Source organism: Drosophila suzukii, chromosome 2R (genome assembly GCF_043229965.1).
Source record: "Drosophila suzukii chromosome 2R, CBGP_Dsuzu_IsoJpt1.0, whole genome shotgun sequence".
NCBI classification, from domain to species: Eukaryota; Metazoa; Arthropoda; class Insecta; order Diptera; family Drosophilidae; genus Drosophila; species Drosophila suzukii.
The window spans coordinates 18,237,866-18,253,071 of NC_092081.1; the positions used below are offsets into that span (position 1 = coordinate 18,237,866).

Sequence of the window (15,206 nt, forward strand, 5' to 3'; positions counted from 1 at the left end):
CGGCTGGTAATGCTAATGAAGTCTAATTGAATTTCGGACACTTGACACGTCCCACAATCTCTGATCTCTTGTTGACACGCTGGCCAAGGGGACATGGCGCATAAAACACAGTGTTTAAACCAGCTATTAAATAGCAGAATCCGATATTGATATTAAAACACGTGTATCGTTGTCTGGTTAAGATTATGTCATTATAATGAAGAAGTGCTTATGAAATGTAGAATGTTTTCGTAAAAAATTTGTAGTGAATTTTATTTTAATGTTGAAGATATCAAGATTGTATTATCAAATCCGATAACTAAGTGACCCAAAATTATTTTTGTTGTAAACGTTATTTAAGCTCCCAAAATCACAACCTCAAAATGATTGACAATGATATCAGTAATATAAGTATACTCGTATATTTTGCATAGTTTGGTTATTGATTGGAGGTAACAATTTCGGTTATCCAATCAGTATGTCTCATAACATTTGTAAAAACTTGTATGCCATTAGATGAATAACTGACAATACCAACCAGGACGATCCATTCTTTTCCCAAATACATTATCTTTTTGATCAGTATGTCTCCAGGATTTCCGTAACTCATTCCTTGGGAAGCTTGCACACAAACTTGATTCTGGTCTATTATGTTTCTAACTTTGTTGGAGCATTGAAGGGGATCAATAAGTGTAACATTTTTTTCAACTATAGTAATGTGATTTTCAGTTTGAGCGTAGTGAAATATAGTAAGGAACAAAGCAGATTCGGCCTGTTCCTGGTGATTTTTCAGGGCTAGCATGCATACAGGACTCATCTTGTCTGCAAAAATAGAATATATTAATATAATGCTAAGATTGTGCAAAACTTATGTAGGTTACCAAAAGTCACTGGTCTATTCAGTTTGAGCAAAGCTATATCATTTTTGTAGTACTGAGAGAATTCTGGATGCTTGAATATAGAAAGGACTCTGAATTCGTCATAGGACCTTGGGGTTTCCGCCAAGCCCACATCTCTGTGGATATAAATGATTCATTTAATTACCTTATTCTAAACTCGTTTTAACTACTTACAATGAGGAAGCGTCTTCGGGAAGGTTTTGGGCATTTGTGATGACAAATCCTGAAAAATTAAATAAATGGTTGCTTACCAATAGATAACAAATTAGCGGAATCGGATTTAATATTTAGATATTAATTATGCGCCAATATACCATGGTATATATACGTACTGTGTGTAATAAACCAACCCTGAGCCCTGAATTGAGGTCCATAAATAAAAGCCCGTAATTTCGATGATAAGATATTGCCACTACAGTTTTCATACAACCATATTCCGTGGCTTGGAATCTGCTCAGGCTTTTGTTCTTTGGTACTTAATCTTTGTACAGTTTCCTCAATCCATTTGACATAATTTGTGAGGTCGGTATAAACTCTGGGTTCATTACAGCCATTTTCCCCAACGCTTCGGATACCAAGCTGAACTTCACGAGGCAAATTATCGAAAGAGATATATTGAGTCAAGGGACCTCCAAGCTCCAGAGAACAGGACACTTGATTTGCGATACTAGTAGCACAAATTTGATTCGAATTGGCATTTAAGTGAATTTGACAAAAATAACGATTTAACTGTCTAAGCCTAATGACTTGAGCAGTATTATAGTTAAGGTTCGAGGCTGTAGTTCCAAACGTGTTCGTGTTCCTTACATAATTCCTTTTTTCCATATCCAAAATTATACATATTGGATAAATGAAGGCTGTGGAGAATTGCTTTTTATATCTGGTTTTGAGCGATAAAACCATTCACATACCATTGAAGTCGACGTTTCTTGACAACTTCAGCAGGCCAATATCGTTCTGTAGATAATCCTTGTGCGCCACCAATATACTGACATTATATTTAGCTGATCCAAATTCCACATGACTGCCAATACTGTAAATATTATGTGGGAAATGCCCAAATTTATTATTAAAATCGGTGGAAATCTATCTAGTTGATACTTACTTCATTCCAGGGAGATGTATGCAACGAGCAGCAGTTAAAACAAAACCTAAAAACATTTTTTCATTACTATAACTAATCTTGTATTCCTCACAGGAAATACAAACGTCTGTGAATCAGGGTTCCGTGACACTGAAAATGTGTGTCATTCCAAATATTAGCCAACCAGGCAACATTGGTGGGTTTATATGTAGGCCAAGTTCCACAAGATTCCTCTAGAAAGCGATAGGCACTCACGTGGCTCAAGAGCAAAAAAAACCATCCAAATGAAGTCTTCATTTTCCGAAAGTTACAATTCAAATGAAACAAACTGTGATACAAACTCTTATCAGTAATGGAGTATGAACATTTTTTGTATGGGCTGTTCTATTGTAAGCCAACGAATTTCGATAAAAATATTTAATCACATTTAAGGTTATTCCAAACATTTTATAGAAGAAAATAGTTTTCTTATCATTTCATACTGCATACTGATTAAAAAAATGTATAAAAATATGTACATTTTAAATTGATGATAATGCTTATCAATACAAAAATAGTTTTAGGTACAGCTTTCGAAATTTCGAAATTTGTTGGGGACAAAAGGAAAAAGTAAAGTAAATAGAGCGAAAATAATATAAATGGTATCTTTGGTTTTTTTTTAACGTACTTCAAAGCAAGGTTTTATTTTTAAAAGATTGGCAGTAATTTTTTCCCTTGGTCTAAAAAGTATAACTAGGTCTTATATAGTTTAAATTAATTGCATGACTTAAATTAAATATTGCCTTGTTTTCTTCTGATCCCTTACATTTTCTCTTTATGTTTATCTAGCTTAAAAGCTATCGATGTTTAATGTTCCCATCGTATTGCCAAAAAGCCACTTTAAATCGCACTTAAAGCGATTTGTGACTGGTGACTCGACCCATGACCAGTATCCGTATCTGAACGATGTGCGGCATGGGGAGCAACTGTATCGCCCGGCTCCATCTCGACTGGTTCTGGTTCCCAGCTGCTGTCCGCCGGAGTGGAGTCAACATTTGCGTTTTTGCGGCTGCGGCGGGCATAAAATTTCCTATGCATTTGACCGCATTGAAATTTTCTCGTAATATTTGATTTGATTTTTAAACAAAACGCTGGCCCACGCCTAGTTAGAGTGAGATAGTGGCATTGTCAAGTGACGAGCGTTGGTCAGGCTGACATATTGACAAGGGGATTGGGATGGGTATTTGGGTATGGTGATGGTGATGGGTCTGGATTCCATTCCCCTTCGTTTTTATTAGCACGCCAGTGTAGCAACAACAAATCAGAATTATTTGACAACGCAGCTAATTTACATGAGCGTGCGAAAGGGGGGGGGGGGCATTATGGGGTTGATGGTACTGGACAGACAGGAGCTGATACTCGTATCTCACATCCCGACAGCATGCGGCTTCTGTCTGCGGTTTCTTTCTGCGGCCTGGTCATGGATCTGGACCTGAAACTGGAATAAAACCGGAACCGACTCCGTCCATGTCCATGGCCTCATTGCCAAATCGTCGAACAGCATTTTAAGTGGGCAAAAAGTTAAAACCGCTTTCGACTTGCGTTCAATTTCATTTAATTACTTTGACGTAAATTTCGTAACTTTATTACCGATGCGGCAGGAGAGCAAGTGAGTGTTAACTTAACCCTCTGCCTGCCAATTACTGAATTTGCTTAAAAATCGGGTTTTCTGGATTGAAAAAAAGGAAATAAAAGCATTTAAATTTGATCCTATTTACTAATAGATTATGTTTTTTAAATATGATAATCGTGTAATACCTAGCTACAATTGAAAAGAGGCTTAAAGTAATTAAACTATTAAGTTTACAAGCAAACATTTTAGAAGTGCAGTTGAGTCAAGGTAGTATTTCATTTACAACTTAACCTTACAAAAATTATTAATAAATAATAATGACAACTCACGAAAGATGACTCTTAAAAGTTTTTAGCCAGCTTACATACTAGATCATATATGTCGAGTTTTTTACACAGTATTTCCTCTTACTTAGCGAGGAAATAAACAGCCCCGACTTTTATTTAATAATTTCCTACACAAATAATAGCACTCCATTATATTCAGCCTGCAATGTCAAGCTTAATTGTTCTCTTATCAGGGGATGCATGCACCAAAAAATATTCTAGGTAGGTATACCTTATGTTTGAATAAGGGTCAATACAATATAATGTCATATAAAAGAAATGGTAAGATGAAAATGTGGGTAATTCCTAAAAATATTAATTCTATTGTTTTCAGGGTTATTAATTATGTTTTTTATATTAAAGTAACTTTTTAAGATCAATATGTTTTTGTAAAACCAATGATATAATAAAGATGATATAAAAAATTTGTTCTTCCGAAAGATTGCTTACGGTTTATTTTCTAAATGTTTTTCACTGTGCATTTGAGATTCTGCGTGGAGAATGAAAGCATAATCAGCATCTCCATTGGGGCCTGGGAGAGCAAAAGAGAGAGTGATCAGCAGTAGAGAAACGCCCGATCAACGAAAGCGTGACAAAGAAAAGCCCCTCCAGACACGCGATAACAACGAAGCGTTACATATACAATCTACAAATGGGGGGTACATGCCATTGGGAGTTTACACATGTCCGATATGGATCTCAGCATATACATATGTATATATGCTAATTTCACTACCGGCAGATAGTGTTCGGCGATAACAGGGCTGATTCCTATCTAAACTGTAACAGGTGCCCAGCAGACTCGAGAAACGCGATCCCCGTTGGGTCCCGAGATAAAATTGATTGATAAGGGGGGGAGGGGTTTGGGTTTGGGATGTGCTGGGGGGTGGGGGGAGGGGGGCACGAGGGGGCGGTCGGTCGGGAAGAAGACAAACACAAAGCTCGGAAAGAGAGCTTCACGCAGGAAAGCTTCGTCACACATTTATTGCTATTGTTCTCGCGGCTCGAGTTTCAATTTAGTCAATTTACCGTTACCGTTACCGTTACAGTTGCACTCGATGAGCGCCGTCGAAGGGGATCGCAATCGCGACAGAGAACGGGATCCATGGAGCAGTCGCAGCGGGAGCCGCAGCCGAGCGACGTCCATTGGATCCTCCTGGCTGCACGACGAGCTTGTAAGTTGGGGGCCTCAGTTGTGGCTAGACCGCCGGTCGCGATCGATCTCTTTCTCTCTCTCTCGGATCTCAACTCTCCCCACCCACGCCATGTGTTTTTGTTGTGAATGAGATCCCCCTCATCAACTGTTATTATAACTGTTTCTTTCCACCCGCCCCCATATCGCTAAATACCTCCCCATCATCATCGTTCTTTGTCCATCATGTATCGACATAATGCGGAGAGCTCTTTTTGCTTCATCAATCGCCTGAACGGGAATGCCAATGATGAACTGCAGCAGCCGGGAGAGCACGAGCCCACCTCCGCCCTTTTGGATTACTGCAAACGGAAGGTGGGTGTGGTGATGATCGGTCATCGAATTGATTACCTAACACCCGAATCAAACAGTTCCTCCGTCCATATGTGGCCATCCTGACGCTGGTGGGCCTCAATCCCATCTCCACCGATATGAGCAGTGTGCGGGCCTGCTGCAGCTACGTCCAGGCGCTGATGGTGCTATTCGTCCTGCTGGTGGGATACCTTTTGCGGTACATATGCGGATACAGGTGAGCGGTACACTCTGGACCTAACTGATACTACAAAAGGGAAAGTGATTCAGTGAAAAAGAAAACCATTTCAAGTCTGTTTATCGCATCATGTAAGCAAACTTAACGTAAAAACGATCATATGTACAGACCTACGTTTCTTTATCAATTGATTTATTAGTTCGGAAAAAACATTCCCAGCTTTAAACAAAAACAGCTCATTAATGTGGATTATTAGTTGTGATCTAAGCAAATAGGCATGTTTGAGTAATATAGCTTAGGAAGCAGTCATCAAAAAGTTTCATATTCCTCTCTTACTTGGAATATCAAATGGCTTAGCTATAAAATAAAATAAATATTTCAAACTTAGAAATAAACTATCATCATTTAACCAGCTTATCGCACATAGTAAATATCCCCAAATCATGTTTATTACTATTATCTTTTAAGGGTGTGTTTTCTTTTTGGGATATTACTTTCATTGATCCATTTTAAAATCGAGCTTAATGAAATATATGTGAAATTTAAATCTCTTTATTTTCGGATACGAAAAAAAATATATTATAAATCCATAAAAAAGATTATAATTTTCATTATCTTTGTCAAGTCAATGTGATTTTGACGGTCTATTAGTACTTTTTACCATTCTTTTTACATCCCACTGTCAGACATAATAAATCATTGTTACTCTAGACGAGCGAAAGGACCTCACTGCTATTGCTCCTAGTTATAAGTTAGCTTACAGTTTTATAATTTATGTTAGCTTTGTATAAATAATAAATGAATATCTCAACTTTTCCTTTCCAGAGGCGATCGTGGCTTCACCAGCTACCGGGACATTCGACCCTTTAGCAATGGGACAGATGGAGGAGCAATTACCCCCAACACCATAGGAGAACTACTCTTCGGATTCATAGTGCCCAGTGGCTTTAACCTCATGGCTTTCGTGTCTGCAGTGTTGGTCTGCAAGGTGATCGACCACGAGCAGCTGCAGAACCTCATCGAGCGAGTGTTCCTGATGTCAGCCAAGCCGAAGAGGCTCTGCCGGATGCTGTGGCTCTTTCTGGCCATTGCCCTGGCCCTGCTGATTTTGCTCTTTGGGTACGCCTGCTGCGTGGTGATGATGCAGCCCAGCCAGATCGTCAAGGTGTCCTGGCTAGCAGAAGCCCTTAGCGACTGGGAGATGTGGCTGCGTGTGGGCTTGCTGTTAACCATACTCCTTCAAGATCTTGTGGAGATCATCATACTGAGCAATTACTATATTGAGTGTTATTTGCTGAGAATGCATCTGGAAACGCTGTCGCACAAGCTACTGATGCACTCAATCGATTCGCTGGATTGGATGCGGGAAGTGCTCGAATTCCGCAAGCTGCTGGAGCGGCTGAATCAGCACGTGTCTATCCCAGTATGCTTTCTGATTGTGATGAATCTGGCGTACGCCTTCGCTGGCCTAGTGTACCTCTTCAAAGACTTTGACTTTCACTACTGCGCCCTGAAGCTCGTCCTGCTCAACATTGCCAATGTGATGCTGTGGCTGTTTCTGGGATTGCTGCCCTTTTTCGTGGCCTCCTCGGTGACGCGTGTGTGCCAGAATGCCCAAGCCAATGGACACCAGATTCGCGTTCGTCCTTTTGTCTACCACAATACCTCGGCGGAGGATCTCAACTCGACGCTGCTGTTCGCCGCCTCGCTGGACATGTCTGCCAAACTCTTCCGGATGCCCATCCAGCCGAACTACCTCTGCTTCGCCATCCTCGTGGTCGTCATTGTGATCCTTACGCTGGGCATGTGCCTGAATCTCACCGCCCTGGGCAAAATATAACCACTAGCTCGTACGCACTCGCCTATAATAATAAAAGATTATAGTATTTGTCTAGCTTACAACTTTGCGACCCGACTGCCTGGCTGCTACGCAATTTATTTACAGTTTATGGCTTCCGTCTACGAATTAGCTACTTATTGGTACTCTAAAGTTTAGTCTCAATTGCGGTCTCGATTTCTCTGCCTACGAGTATGCACTTTGGTTTCAGATCGTATGTGCCTCCTCCACACAAGTCCTCATTGCTGGCTGCAATCCTGTCCCGTCACCAGCCCAACCACGGCGGATGGTTGATCTTGGAGGGCGGGATGAAGGTGAGGTTAACCGGTATGTTGATCAGGGCGTGCACCCTCTTCAGTCGCTGCAGCGTGGACCGAATGATGACGCCGTTCTTCCCGAGCAGAAAGCCGGCCGGTATGTTGGCGTCCCGGTGGGAGTTGTCGTGTATCATCTCGATGTAGTGCTCAAACTCGGGCGAGCCTGGGTTGTACTCCGTGATGATGGCAGCCAAGGCGCCCGCTGCCTCCGCCTGCAGCGTCTTGGTGACGAAGGAGCAGTCCCTGGAAAATGGTATTCCATTAGAATTGCCAAGTGAAAAGGAGTGAAGGGTTTCAAAGGAAAAAGGGGTTTTATAAAGGTCTTTTAAGGTTAACGTTACATTCCTACATTATCATTTAGGATCAAATTTTTAATGGTTTATCGAACATAAAAACTTATCCGTAGCGTACTATTGCCAATGGACTGTCTTTCTTAGACAGATACTAGGTAAATCTTTTCTTTGGTGCATTTTACTGATGTTTTTTCCGCTAAAGAACTGATTTCCTGGTCCGTACCTAATATCCAATAGATAACTTTTTGATGTTTTTAGAGACTTGATGGACTTGGATTTAGACTTCTTAGTGACACCTTCGTAGCACGTAACCAATTGGTGACATTGCTGATAAAAGCATTAGGCGTAACTCTGTTGTTACTGATAGGTAAATTGAAGTTATTGCTTCTTGGTATAGGTAAGTTAGTGGCTGCTGATAAGAAGAACCTAGGAAGGGCTACATCTACTGAACCCCTTTTGTCACCGAAGATTCTAGCTGATTCTAGCTGTTCTCACCCTCTATCGATGAGTGCGACGCCCCCATTGAGGTCTCGGGCGTTCCGGATCTCCTGGCAGGCGCCCGGCGGATCGGTGAGCACCAGCGGCACGCCCTCCAGCCGCTCCGAGAAGGCGGATCCAAAGTCCTTGGCCGGACGCAGCCGGTACGTGTACTCCAGGTCCGAGGGCGAAAGGATTTCAAAAAAGACGTCTCCCGCTATTATGTCCTGCGTTGTGATCGGTATCGATATCGTGGTGCTGGCTCGGATGCAGCGGCTCAGTGTGGCGGCAAGCACTAACCAGACGATTAGCATTTTGGCCACGCACGCATAACTAATGTAAATGTTTATTGCAAAAAAAAACAAACAATCGATATCAGGTGGTCCTCAATATTCTTATGCGCTAGTGGTGGACTGGCCGCCGAAGGTGCCGCTGCGGCGATACTATCGATCTATCAAAGGTATCGAGTAGTTCCTTGTCAAGGAAAGAGCTTTTAATACTAAAAATCTTTTTAGCCTTTTTTGATTTTCCTATTTGTTTTACAAAGTATGTGCTTTAATTGTACATTTTTTTTTTTAAAGAAACACCCCTACTGATAAAATCGATAATTGGCCTCTTGTTGATTATTTTGCTACCATTTCATTCAGACTTTATTAAATGGCAAAGCATTATTTTTAAGCAAAAGAAAAAATAATTTAAGTCTGTTATTTCGTTTTTGTGTTATTTTTTAGAAATTAACCCTGAATGGATAAATCGATAATTTGATGTTTGCTGCTACTCCTGTTCTTTTGACAGAGATACTTGACAAGTTCACCCCTTTTCATTATTTGGAAAGGTAATTTGTTAGTTTTCTATTAAATAACTTTGTTTTTCTTTAAACCCCCATTTAGTATGCGGCATTTTCTCAAGCATACCCTTAATGGGCCAATCGGTTATCGATGCCTAAAAGTAGTAATTTTTAAAGATTAATGAATGTAGACGTGCCTTAAATAAATATTTATGTTTAAGTATTAACCGGAGTTTCTTAAATATCTTTAAAAAAATTTACTCCGATAACCTCTCTGCGGGGGATATCCCTAACGCTTGGTGCGATAAGTGCGGTCCATCACTACGGGCACACTGCTTAGGCCGTGGTGAAAAAACGCAGCCAAATTGGGTTATGTAGTGCCCCCGGAATATTGATGACCTCACAAGGGTATCGGAAAACTAAGTATGCGGATGAAAAACGGAATATGGATGCCCCAAAAGAAAGCAGGCCGAGAGGTAGTACTAAGTGGCAGTCCCACCCAGCCCAGTCAGTCCCACATTTCGTTCCGTAGTCGCCGCATCCCGAACCAATGTGCACCGCGTGGAGGAGCAGCGTTGCATTGAAGCGCAACCGAAGCAACTCTGACGAGTAGTCGATACCATCTGTACTCGGTACTCGTTCGCCCAGCGGCAGCCATTTTAACTTTTGGCGTCGAAAATACGGCGAGGAAATCTGAGGAAGCCGGAGATCCTGTTCGTCTGTGTGGTTTTTTCGCATCCAGCGCAAGCAGTGTGTAGTGCTCGAGGGCCGTGGAACCAGTGAGTGTGCGAGGAAGTTGAGAGAAGAAGCGTTCGATCCAGAGGGATTCCCGAGTCGTAATCTAACCAAAAGCGAAGCAAAGATGTCGATGTCTGCCACGTGCTACAAGTGCAACCGGCCGGGCCACTTTGCCCGGGACTGCAGTCTCGGCGGCGGCGGAGGACCAGGTGGCGTCGGCGGAGGAGGCGGCGGCGGTGGTGGTGGTGGCGGCGGTATGCGCGGCAGCGAAGGCGGCATGCGTCGCAACCGCGAGAAGTGCTACAAATGCAACCAGTTCGGGCACTTCGCACGTGCCTGCCCCGAGGAGGCCGAGCGCTGCTACCGCTGCAACGGCATCGGTCACATCTCGAAGGACTGCACCCAGGCGGACAACCCGACCTGCTATCGGTGCAACAAGACCGGGCACTGGGTGCGCAACTGCCCCGAGGCCGCAATCGAGCGTGGACCGGCCAATGTGTCGTGCTACAAGTGCAACCGCACCGGTCACATCTCCAAGAACTGCCCGGAGACCTCCAAGACTTGCTACGGCTGCGGCAAGAGCGGACATCTGAGGCGCGAGTGCGACGAGAAGGGAGGACGGAACTAGGCGCCACCCACCACCAGTGGCACCTCAAAAAAAAAAATGTAATCATCGAAGGAGGGAATGAGTAACAATTCAACACACGAATAACAACCAGAAGAAGATGAGAAGAAGAAAAAAAAATATGAAAAACGAAAAATCAATTTGCTACAACATTCACAAATGCCAGCCAACAGCAACAACAACAGCAGCAGCACCCAAGTCAAGATCAACCCCTCCAAAAATATAAAAGCCCCCACACCCACCCACTCACACCACATACACCCATTAACACACGCAGACGATATACATCTATAATCCAGAAAATCATCGAGTAAACCATCTCTGATTCCAAAAGCCGAGCCTGCAGCGCGGTGCCAACGTCCCAAGAACTGAGAGAAGAGAAGCAGATGCAGAAGAATTGGGCTTTCCAAAAGGGAAAGGGAAAGCCACCAGAAGAATCAGTAGAGGTAGAAAGGCTCTACGAGAAGAACCTGAAGACGATAGCCAACGGCAGCTGTGCAGCCGAGAGAGCAGATGACGCCGACGTAGAGAGGATGAGGAAGAGGAAGAAGAAGACACGACGACCCAATTTGTAAGATGAGACTAAACCGCAACAGCAACAACAAGAGAAATCACCAAGCAAACCACTTTACTATAATTATACCTATATGATTATGCTGCAAAAAGTGTTTGAATTTACTAATTACATTATAACGAATGGAATGAAACTATATAAGATTATATAAAAAAACAAAAAATACCTTAAAGAATACTATATAAAGATAATGATCCTATTAGGAGTTCCACAGCCAGAAACAACCGAAAGAAAAAGCGTAAATAAAAATGATAAAAAAAACCAATGAAAATGCGAAGAATCAGGCGGCGAAAAGAGAAGACCATACGTTACCACTCCACTGCACTCCACTCCATCCAGCTGCTGCCGGCGAGCCTTGGGAATTCTACAGGATGAACGACTGCCTACCCAGTAACCAGTATCCCACCACCACCCACCCCTAAGCCACCCATACCATTACCATTGTCATCCATACCATACTAGTATACACCTATACCATATACACCCATCATGATCCAAGACGCCCGGCAAGATCTCTCGAGCGGGGTAGCATGCTATATAGCGAATAGCTGTGGAGCCAAAGGGGGCAGCAAACAAGAACAGAGAAGCAGACAAAGAACAAGAAGAGAACATCAACAATGGTAGACATACGACGACGACTATGAAAACGGAACGCAACGCTGGAGAGGATGAGCTAAGCGGGTTGAAGAAGAAGCAGCGGCAGGGCAGCCCACAAGAAGAAGACTAGCAAGCAGCACTCAGAACACTCACCGGGGGAAGAAGAAGACAATGGCACACACACACCTTCAGTTCAGTTGGACGGACGGGACACAAAAGATGCGAAACCTACGTACGATGAAGAAAATGAAAATTCAAATATCACTGTGATTGTTTTTTAATTGTAAATTAAAATGCTGGAGCTGCTGATTTGAGACAAAAAAAAATAATTGCAAAGCATGTGTAATGTTTTTGGGAAAGGGGGGTTTGCAACAAGAACACCCCTCAAAATGTTTTGTAAAAAAAGTCAATCAACACATCATTAAATTAATTTTATTGCTTTGTTTATTTTTAAAATCCCTTATCGACCCCCTTGCAAGTTTCGAGATCAGCCGCCTCTGACCCGGAGAGAGCGATCACTCTCTATCTTTCTCCCTCTCTCGCGCAACCAGTTTGCCGGCAATTGCAGCTGCGAACACATGGCGCGGGCAGCTGATGGGGGCTCTCTCCCGCTCTCACTCAACATATGTGTGTATGCCGCTTTCTTTGCAGTTTTCGTACCACCGCACAGGCATACATACAAACGCTAAGTGAATATATCGTGCTGCAAAGTACAGTCGCCGCTAATGGTGAAAAATGGCTGTGCGAAAAAGGCGGCGGAAAAGAGAGGAGCGGAGAGAGCGAGTCGAGTTGGGGTGGCAACTTCAACTCCGCCGGCTGCACTTGGCAACAAGTCGGCAGTCCACAGCGACTCCAATTGAGGGTCAAGGTCAGCGCTCGCGCATCAGCTGCTGCGCATGTGTGACGATCACGATGGCTGGGTGCGCAGGAGGAGGGGCGGGGGAAGACTCCGCGAAAGCTGCACTCCGAGTCTCTGGAGCCGCATGGCAAGAAGAAGAGCGGTTGGCAAAAGCTGTTTCGGCGGTTCGCAAGCCGGTTTAACCTCTTTTTCGCTGTTTCACTGTATTTCATTGCGGGGCGTATAAAATAATCGCTGCTCTTACTTAGGCCTACGAGGGGTGGTGCAGATGTTCTGGAAACACTCATCACATGTTTCGGCCAGCTTTTCCCAATGGATGGTAAATACTGAGATGCAACCTTACTATCTATTAACTGAGGCATAAGTAAAGATAAGTTTGCAAGATTTAAAATATTGATTTTATCACAACAGACACTCGTATTCTTTTTATGTTAAGAGTAGGGCTTAAACTCGTAATTATCTATCTTTTATCTTCAGTTTACCATGAGAATCAGACAAAAATTATAAGTTCTCAAAGTTTAGGCATACCAAATATATTTGCAAGACCAAAGTAAATTCCATTACATATTCTTAGTGTTTTTTTTACCTCAAAACTATATTTGACCATTTAAATGTTTTAACATTTTTTTCCCAAAATATTTTGAAATAAAAAGATAATCACAACAGCTTAAACAAATTATACTTCCTATATGTTTCTTAATAAAAAATACAACAATAAAATAATATAAAATATTCACATTGTAAAAATTTATAACTCGTGTTTTTAATCAATTTGAAAGTTTCTGACGTTTCTATTATCAAATTTGAAGTTTACCTAAAACTGCTTCTGGAAGTACGTCCTACAAAATTTTATTTGTAATAAAAAAAAAATATAAATATGCCCAAAAGTAATTGTAGTGATTGCACATGTCGTTTGGCCAATGAGGTGGGCCAACTAAAGGGTAACTAATCAATATTTGGAGAAATACCTTCCGAGACTCCTTGTAATACTGACCGCATCCCATAGCTATCGTCAATGCCCAGAGCAAGACGCTCGCCAAGTTGGTCAGGCAGATGCGGGATGGCTGCAAAAAGGACGAGGAGCCCAAGGAATGTACCCTCTGCGGTCTGAATCCGTGCCTGAAGTGCCTGCAGCCCGACATACTTTATCACCTGGGACTTGACACAGAGACCACCGACTTCCCAAAGGTTTTCGGAGATGTGCGGGTAAGTACTATTTATTTTCTTGTTATAACCCATCATAAACATAGTTCAACATAAGAATTTATAATAGTTTTGTAAAATTGAAACCGTATTGTTGGGACTTCCTTATTATCAGTACCAAATTGTATCACGTTTTTTAACCTTTCTAAATCTTGTATGCGTATTACTAGTTTGTTTGCATGGGAGGAACCCCGGGACGGATGGAGAACTTTGCCTACTACGTGATGCAGGAGATCGGACTGAAGATTAATGCGGCCACCAAACTAAGGGACATGGCGGAGGCGGGCAAGCGATTCTCCCTGTTCAAGGTGGGTCCCGTGCTCTGCGCCAGCCACGGAATGGGCTGTCCCTCGATCTCCATCCTGCTACACGAGCTCATCAAGATGATGTACCACGCCAAGTGCAAGGACCCCGTCTTTATTAGGATTGGCACCTGTGGGGGTATAGGCGTCGATCCCGGAACTGTTGTCATCTCCTCCGAAGCGGTCGATGGGCGACTGAATCCCGCCCACGAGATCCTGGTGCACGGTATCAGTGTCCAGCATGCTAGTCAGCTGGACGAGGGACTGGCCGATGAAATCAAGATGTGCCACGATCCGGATAAGGACAATTTCGATACCGTGATAGGGAGGACACTGTGTGCCCACGATTTCTACGAGGGCCAATCCCGATTAGACGGCGCCTTTTGCGAATACACGCTTGAAAATAAACAGACCTACTTGGAGCATCTGCAGAGCCAGCAGGTGAAGAACATCGAGATGGAGAGTCTGGCCTTTGCCGCCCTCACCAGTCGGGCCAACATCAGGGGAGCAGTCGTCTGCGTGGCCATTCTAAATCGCCTCAATGGAGATCAGGTGAGCTTAAATGTATTCAGACTATCATATCTTATCATATCATATCATATCATATCATATCTAAACATGTTAAAAATATCATAATTTTACATAATTATTATCCTTATATTTGTGATAGTGTTTAACTTTTCCCTCGCATTTTAAAATTAATCCAACCTAGATCAAAACTCCTCATGAGATTTTGGCCAAGTGGGAGAAACGACCTCAGGAGTTGGTGGCTCGATATATTCGCAAGACTCTTTACTTTAACGAAAATGACAACTTGTCGGAGGAACCCGAGGATGAGACCGATAAAAGAGCTTCTCAGGGAGCGGCTGGAGACACCCAAAAGGCACCTGCAGAGGAAGCTGAATAATAATCCCGTATCCTAAGTAAAAATTTCGTTTCGACGTGATAGTAAATATAATGAAAGTTTTTCTGAACGAGTCTTCAAAAGTCTTATAATATTTTGCATACTCCTTAT

The 15,206-nt window shown here is 42.7% G+C and overlaps 5 protein-coding genes across 8 annotated transcripts; 3 read left to right on the top strand and 2 right to left on the bottom strand.

Annotated features, from left to right (window-relative positions):
• Window positions 1-378: 378 nt before the first annotated feature.
• LOC108008749 (serine protease grass) lies at window positions 379-5,064 on the bottom strand. Of its 3 annotated transcripts, XM_070994579.1 has the most exons (8): window positions 3,904-3,927; window positions 2,088-2,290; window positions 1,984-2,029; window positions 1,790-1,911; window positions 1,211-1,735; window positions 1,053-1,101; window positions 861-994; window positions 379-801 (listed from the first exon to the last, which is right to left on the bottom strand). In XM_070994579.1, the coding sequence occupies exons 2-8, from the start codon at window positions 2,257-2,259 to the stop codon at window positions 419-421; spliced, it is 1,431 nt and encodes a 476-aa protein (XP_070850680.1). In that variant the 5' UTR covers window positions 2,260-2,290; window positions 3,904-3,927; the 3' UTR covers window positions 379-418. The 3 variants fall into 3 exon arrangements, with proteins under 3 accessions (XP_070850680.1, XP_070850682.1, XP_070850681.1); XM_070994581.1 differs by lacking the exons at window positions 1,211-1,735; window positions 3,904-3,927 and adding an exon at window positions 4,930-5,064; XM_070994580.1 differs by lacking the exon at window positions 3,904-3,927 and having other exon boundaries at window positions 2,088-2,253.
• GrlHz (Gustatory receptor-like Holozoa) lies at window positions 4,926-7,484 on the top strand. The gene is made up of 4 exons (XM_017074983.4): window positions 4,926-5,075; window positions 5,354-5,407; window positions 5,464-5,621; window positions 6,408-7,484. The coding sequence occupies exons 1-4, from the start codon at window positions 4,959-4,961 to the stop codon at window positions 7,420-7,422; spliced, it is 1,344 nt and encodes a 447-aa protein (XP_016930472.1). The 5' UTR covers window positions 4,926-4,958; the 3' UTR covers window positions 7,423-7,484.
• Window positions 7,469-8,905, bottom strand: LOC108010149 (PRADC1-like protein). Its single transcript, XM_017074984.4, has 2 exons — window positions 8,525-8,905; window positions 7,469-7,979 (listed from the first exon to the last, which is right to left on the bottom strand). Exons 1-2 carry the CDS (start codon window positions 8,818-8,820, stop codon window positions 7,685-7,687), a joined length of 591 nt encoding a protein of 196 aa, XP_016930473.1. The 5' UTR covers window positions 8,821-8,905; the 3' UTR covers window positions 7,469-7,684.
• Window positions 8,906-9,924: 1,019 nt separating this feature from the next.
• On the top strand, window positions 9,925-12,156 carry CNBP (CCHC-type zinc finger nucleic acid binding protein). The gene has a single exon (XM_017071993.4). The coding sequence runs from the start codon at window positions 10,156-10,158 to the stop codon at window positions 10,657-10,659; it is 504 nt and encodes a 167-aa protein (XP_016927482.2). The 5' UTR covers window positions 9,925-10,155; the 3' UTR covers window positions 10,660-12,156.
• Window positions 12,157-12,311: 155 nt separating this feature from the next.
• On the top strand, window positions 12,312-15,181 carry LOC108008568 (uridine phosphorylase 1). 2 transcript variants are annotated; one of them, XM_036813764.3, is made up of 4 exons: window positions 12,312-13,005; window positions 13,693-13,892; window positions 14,060-14,743; window positions 14,904-15,181. In XM_036813764.3, the coding sequence occupies exons 1-4, from the start codon at window positions 12,999-13,001 to the stop codon at window positions 15,096-15,098; spliced, it is 1,086 nt and encodes a 361-aa protein (XP_036669659.2). In that variant the 5' UTR covers window positions 12,312-12,998; the 3' UTR covers window positions 15,099-15,181. The 2 variants fall into 2 exon arrangements, with proteins under 2 accessions (XP_036669659.2, XP_016927927.1); XM_017072438.4 differs by lacking the exon at window positions 12,312-13,005 and adding an exon at window positions 13,472-13,627.
• The last annotated feature ends 25 nt before the right edge of the window (window positions 15,182-15,206 follow it).

Excerpts from the sequence above, each read along its gene's own strand:
- LOC108008749 (XM_070994579.1), bottom strand. The coding sequence starts at position 2,259 with ATGAAGACTTCATTTGGATGGTTTTTTTTGCTCTTGAGCCACGTGAGT. Across the intron at positions 2,030-2,087 it reads CGGAACCCTGATTCACAGAC|GTTTTGTTTTAACTGCTGCT; the intron begins GTTTGTATTTCC and ends AAATGTTTTTAG. Across the intron at positions 802-860 it reads GAATAGACCAGTGACTTTTG|ACAAGATGAGTCCTGTATGC; the intron begins GTAACCTACATA and ends CTATTTTTGCAG.
- GrlHz (XM_017074983.4), top strand. The coding sequence starts at position 4,959 with ATGAGCGCCGTCGAAGGGGATCGCAATCGCGACAGAGAACGGGATCCA. Across the intron at positions 5,076-5,353 it reads CCTGGCTGCACGACGAGCTT|CAGCCGGGAGAGCACGAGCC; the intron begins GTAAGTTGGGGG and ends GATGAACTGCAG. Across the intron at positions 5,622-6,407 it reads CGGTACATATGCGGATACAG|AGGCGATCGTGGCTTCACCA; the intron begins GTGAGCGGTACA and ends TTTCCTTTCCAG.
- LOC108010149 (XM_017074984.4), bottom strand. The coding sequence starts at position 8,820 with ATGCTAATCGTCTGGTTAGTGCTTGCCGCCACACTGAGCCGCTGCATC. Across the intron at positions 7,980-8,524 it reads GTCGCACTCATCGATAGAGG|GGACTGCTCCTTCGTCACCA; the intron begins GTGAGAACAGCT and ends ACCATTTTCCAG.
- CNBP (XM_017071993.4), top strand. The coding sequence starts at position 10,156 with ATGTCGATGTCTGCCACGTGCTACAAGTGCAACCGGCCGGGCCACTTT.
- LOC108008568 (XM_017072438.4), top strand. The coding sequence starts at position 13,564 with ATGCCCAAAAGTAATTGTAGTGATTGCACATGTCGTTTGGCCAATGAG. Across the intron at positions 13,893-14,059 it reads AGGTTTTCGGAGATGTGCGG|TTTGTTTGCATGGGAGGAAC; the intron begins GTAAGTACTATT and ends GCGTATTACTAG. Across the intron at positions 14,744-14,903 it reads ATCGCCTCAATGGAGATCAG|ATCAAAACTCCTCATGAGAT; the intron begins GTGAGCTTAAAT and ends AATCCAACCTAG.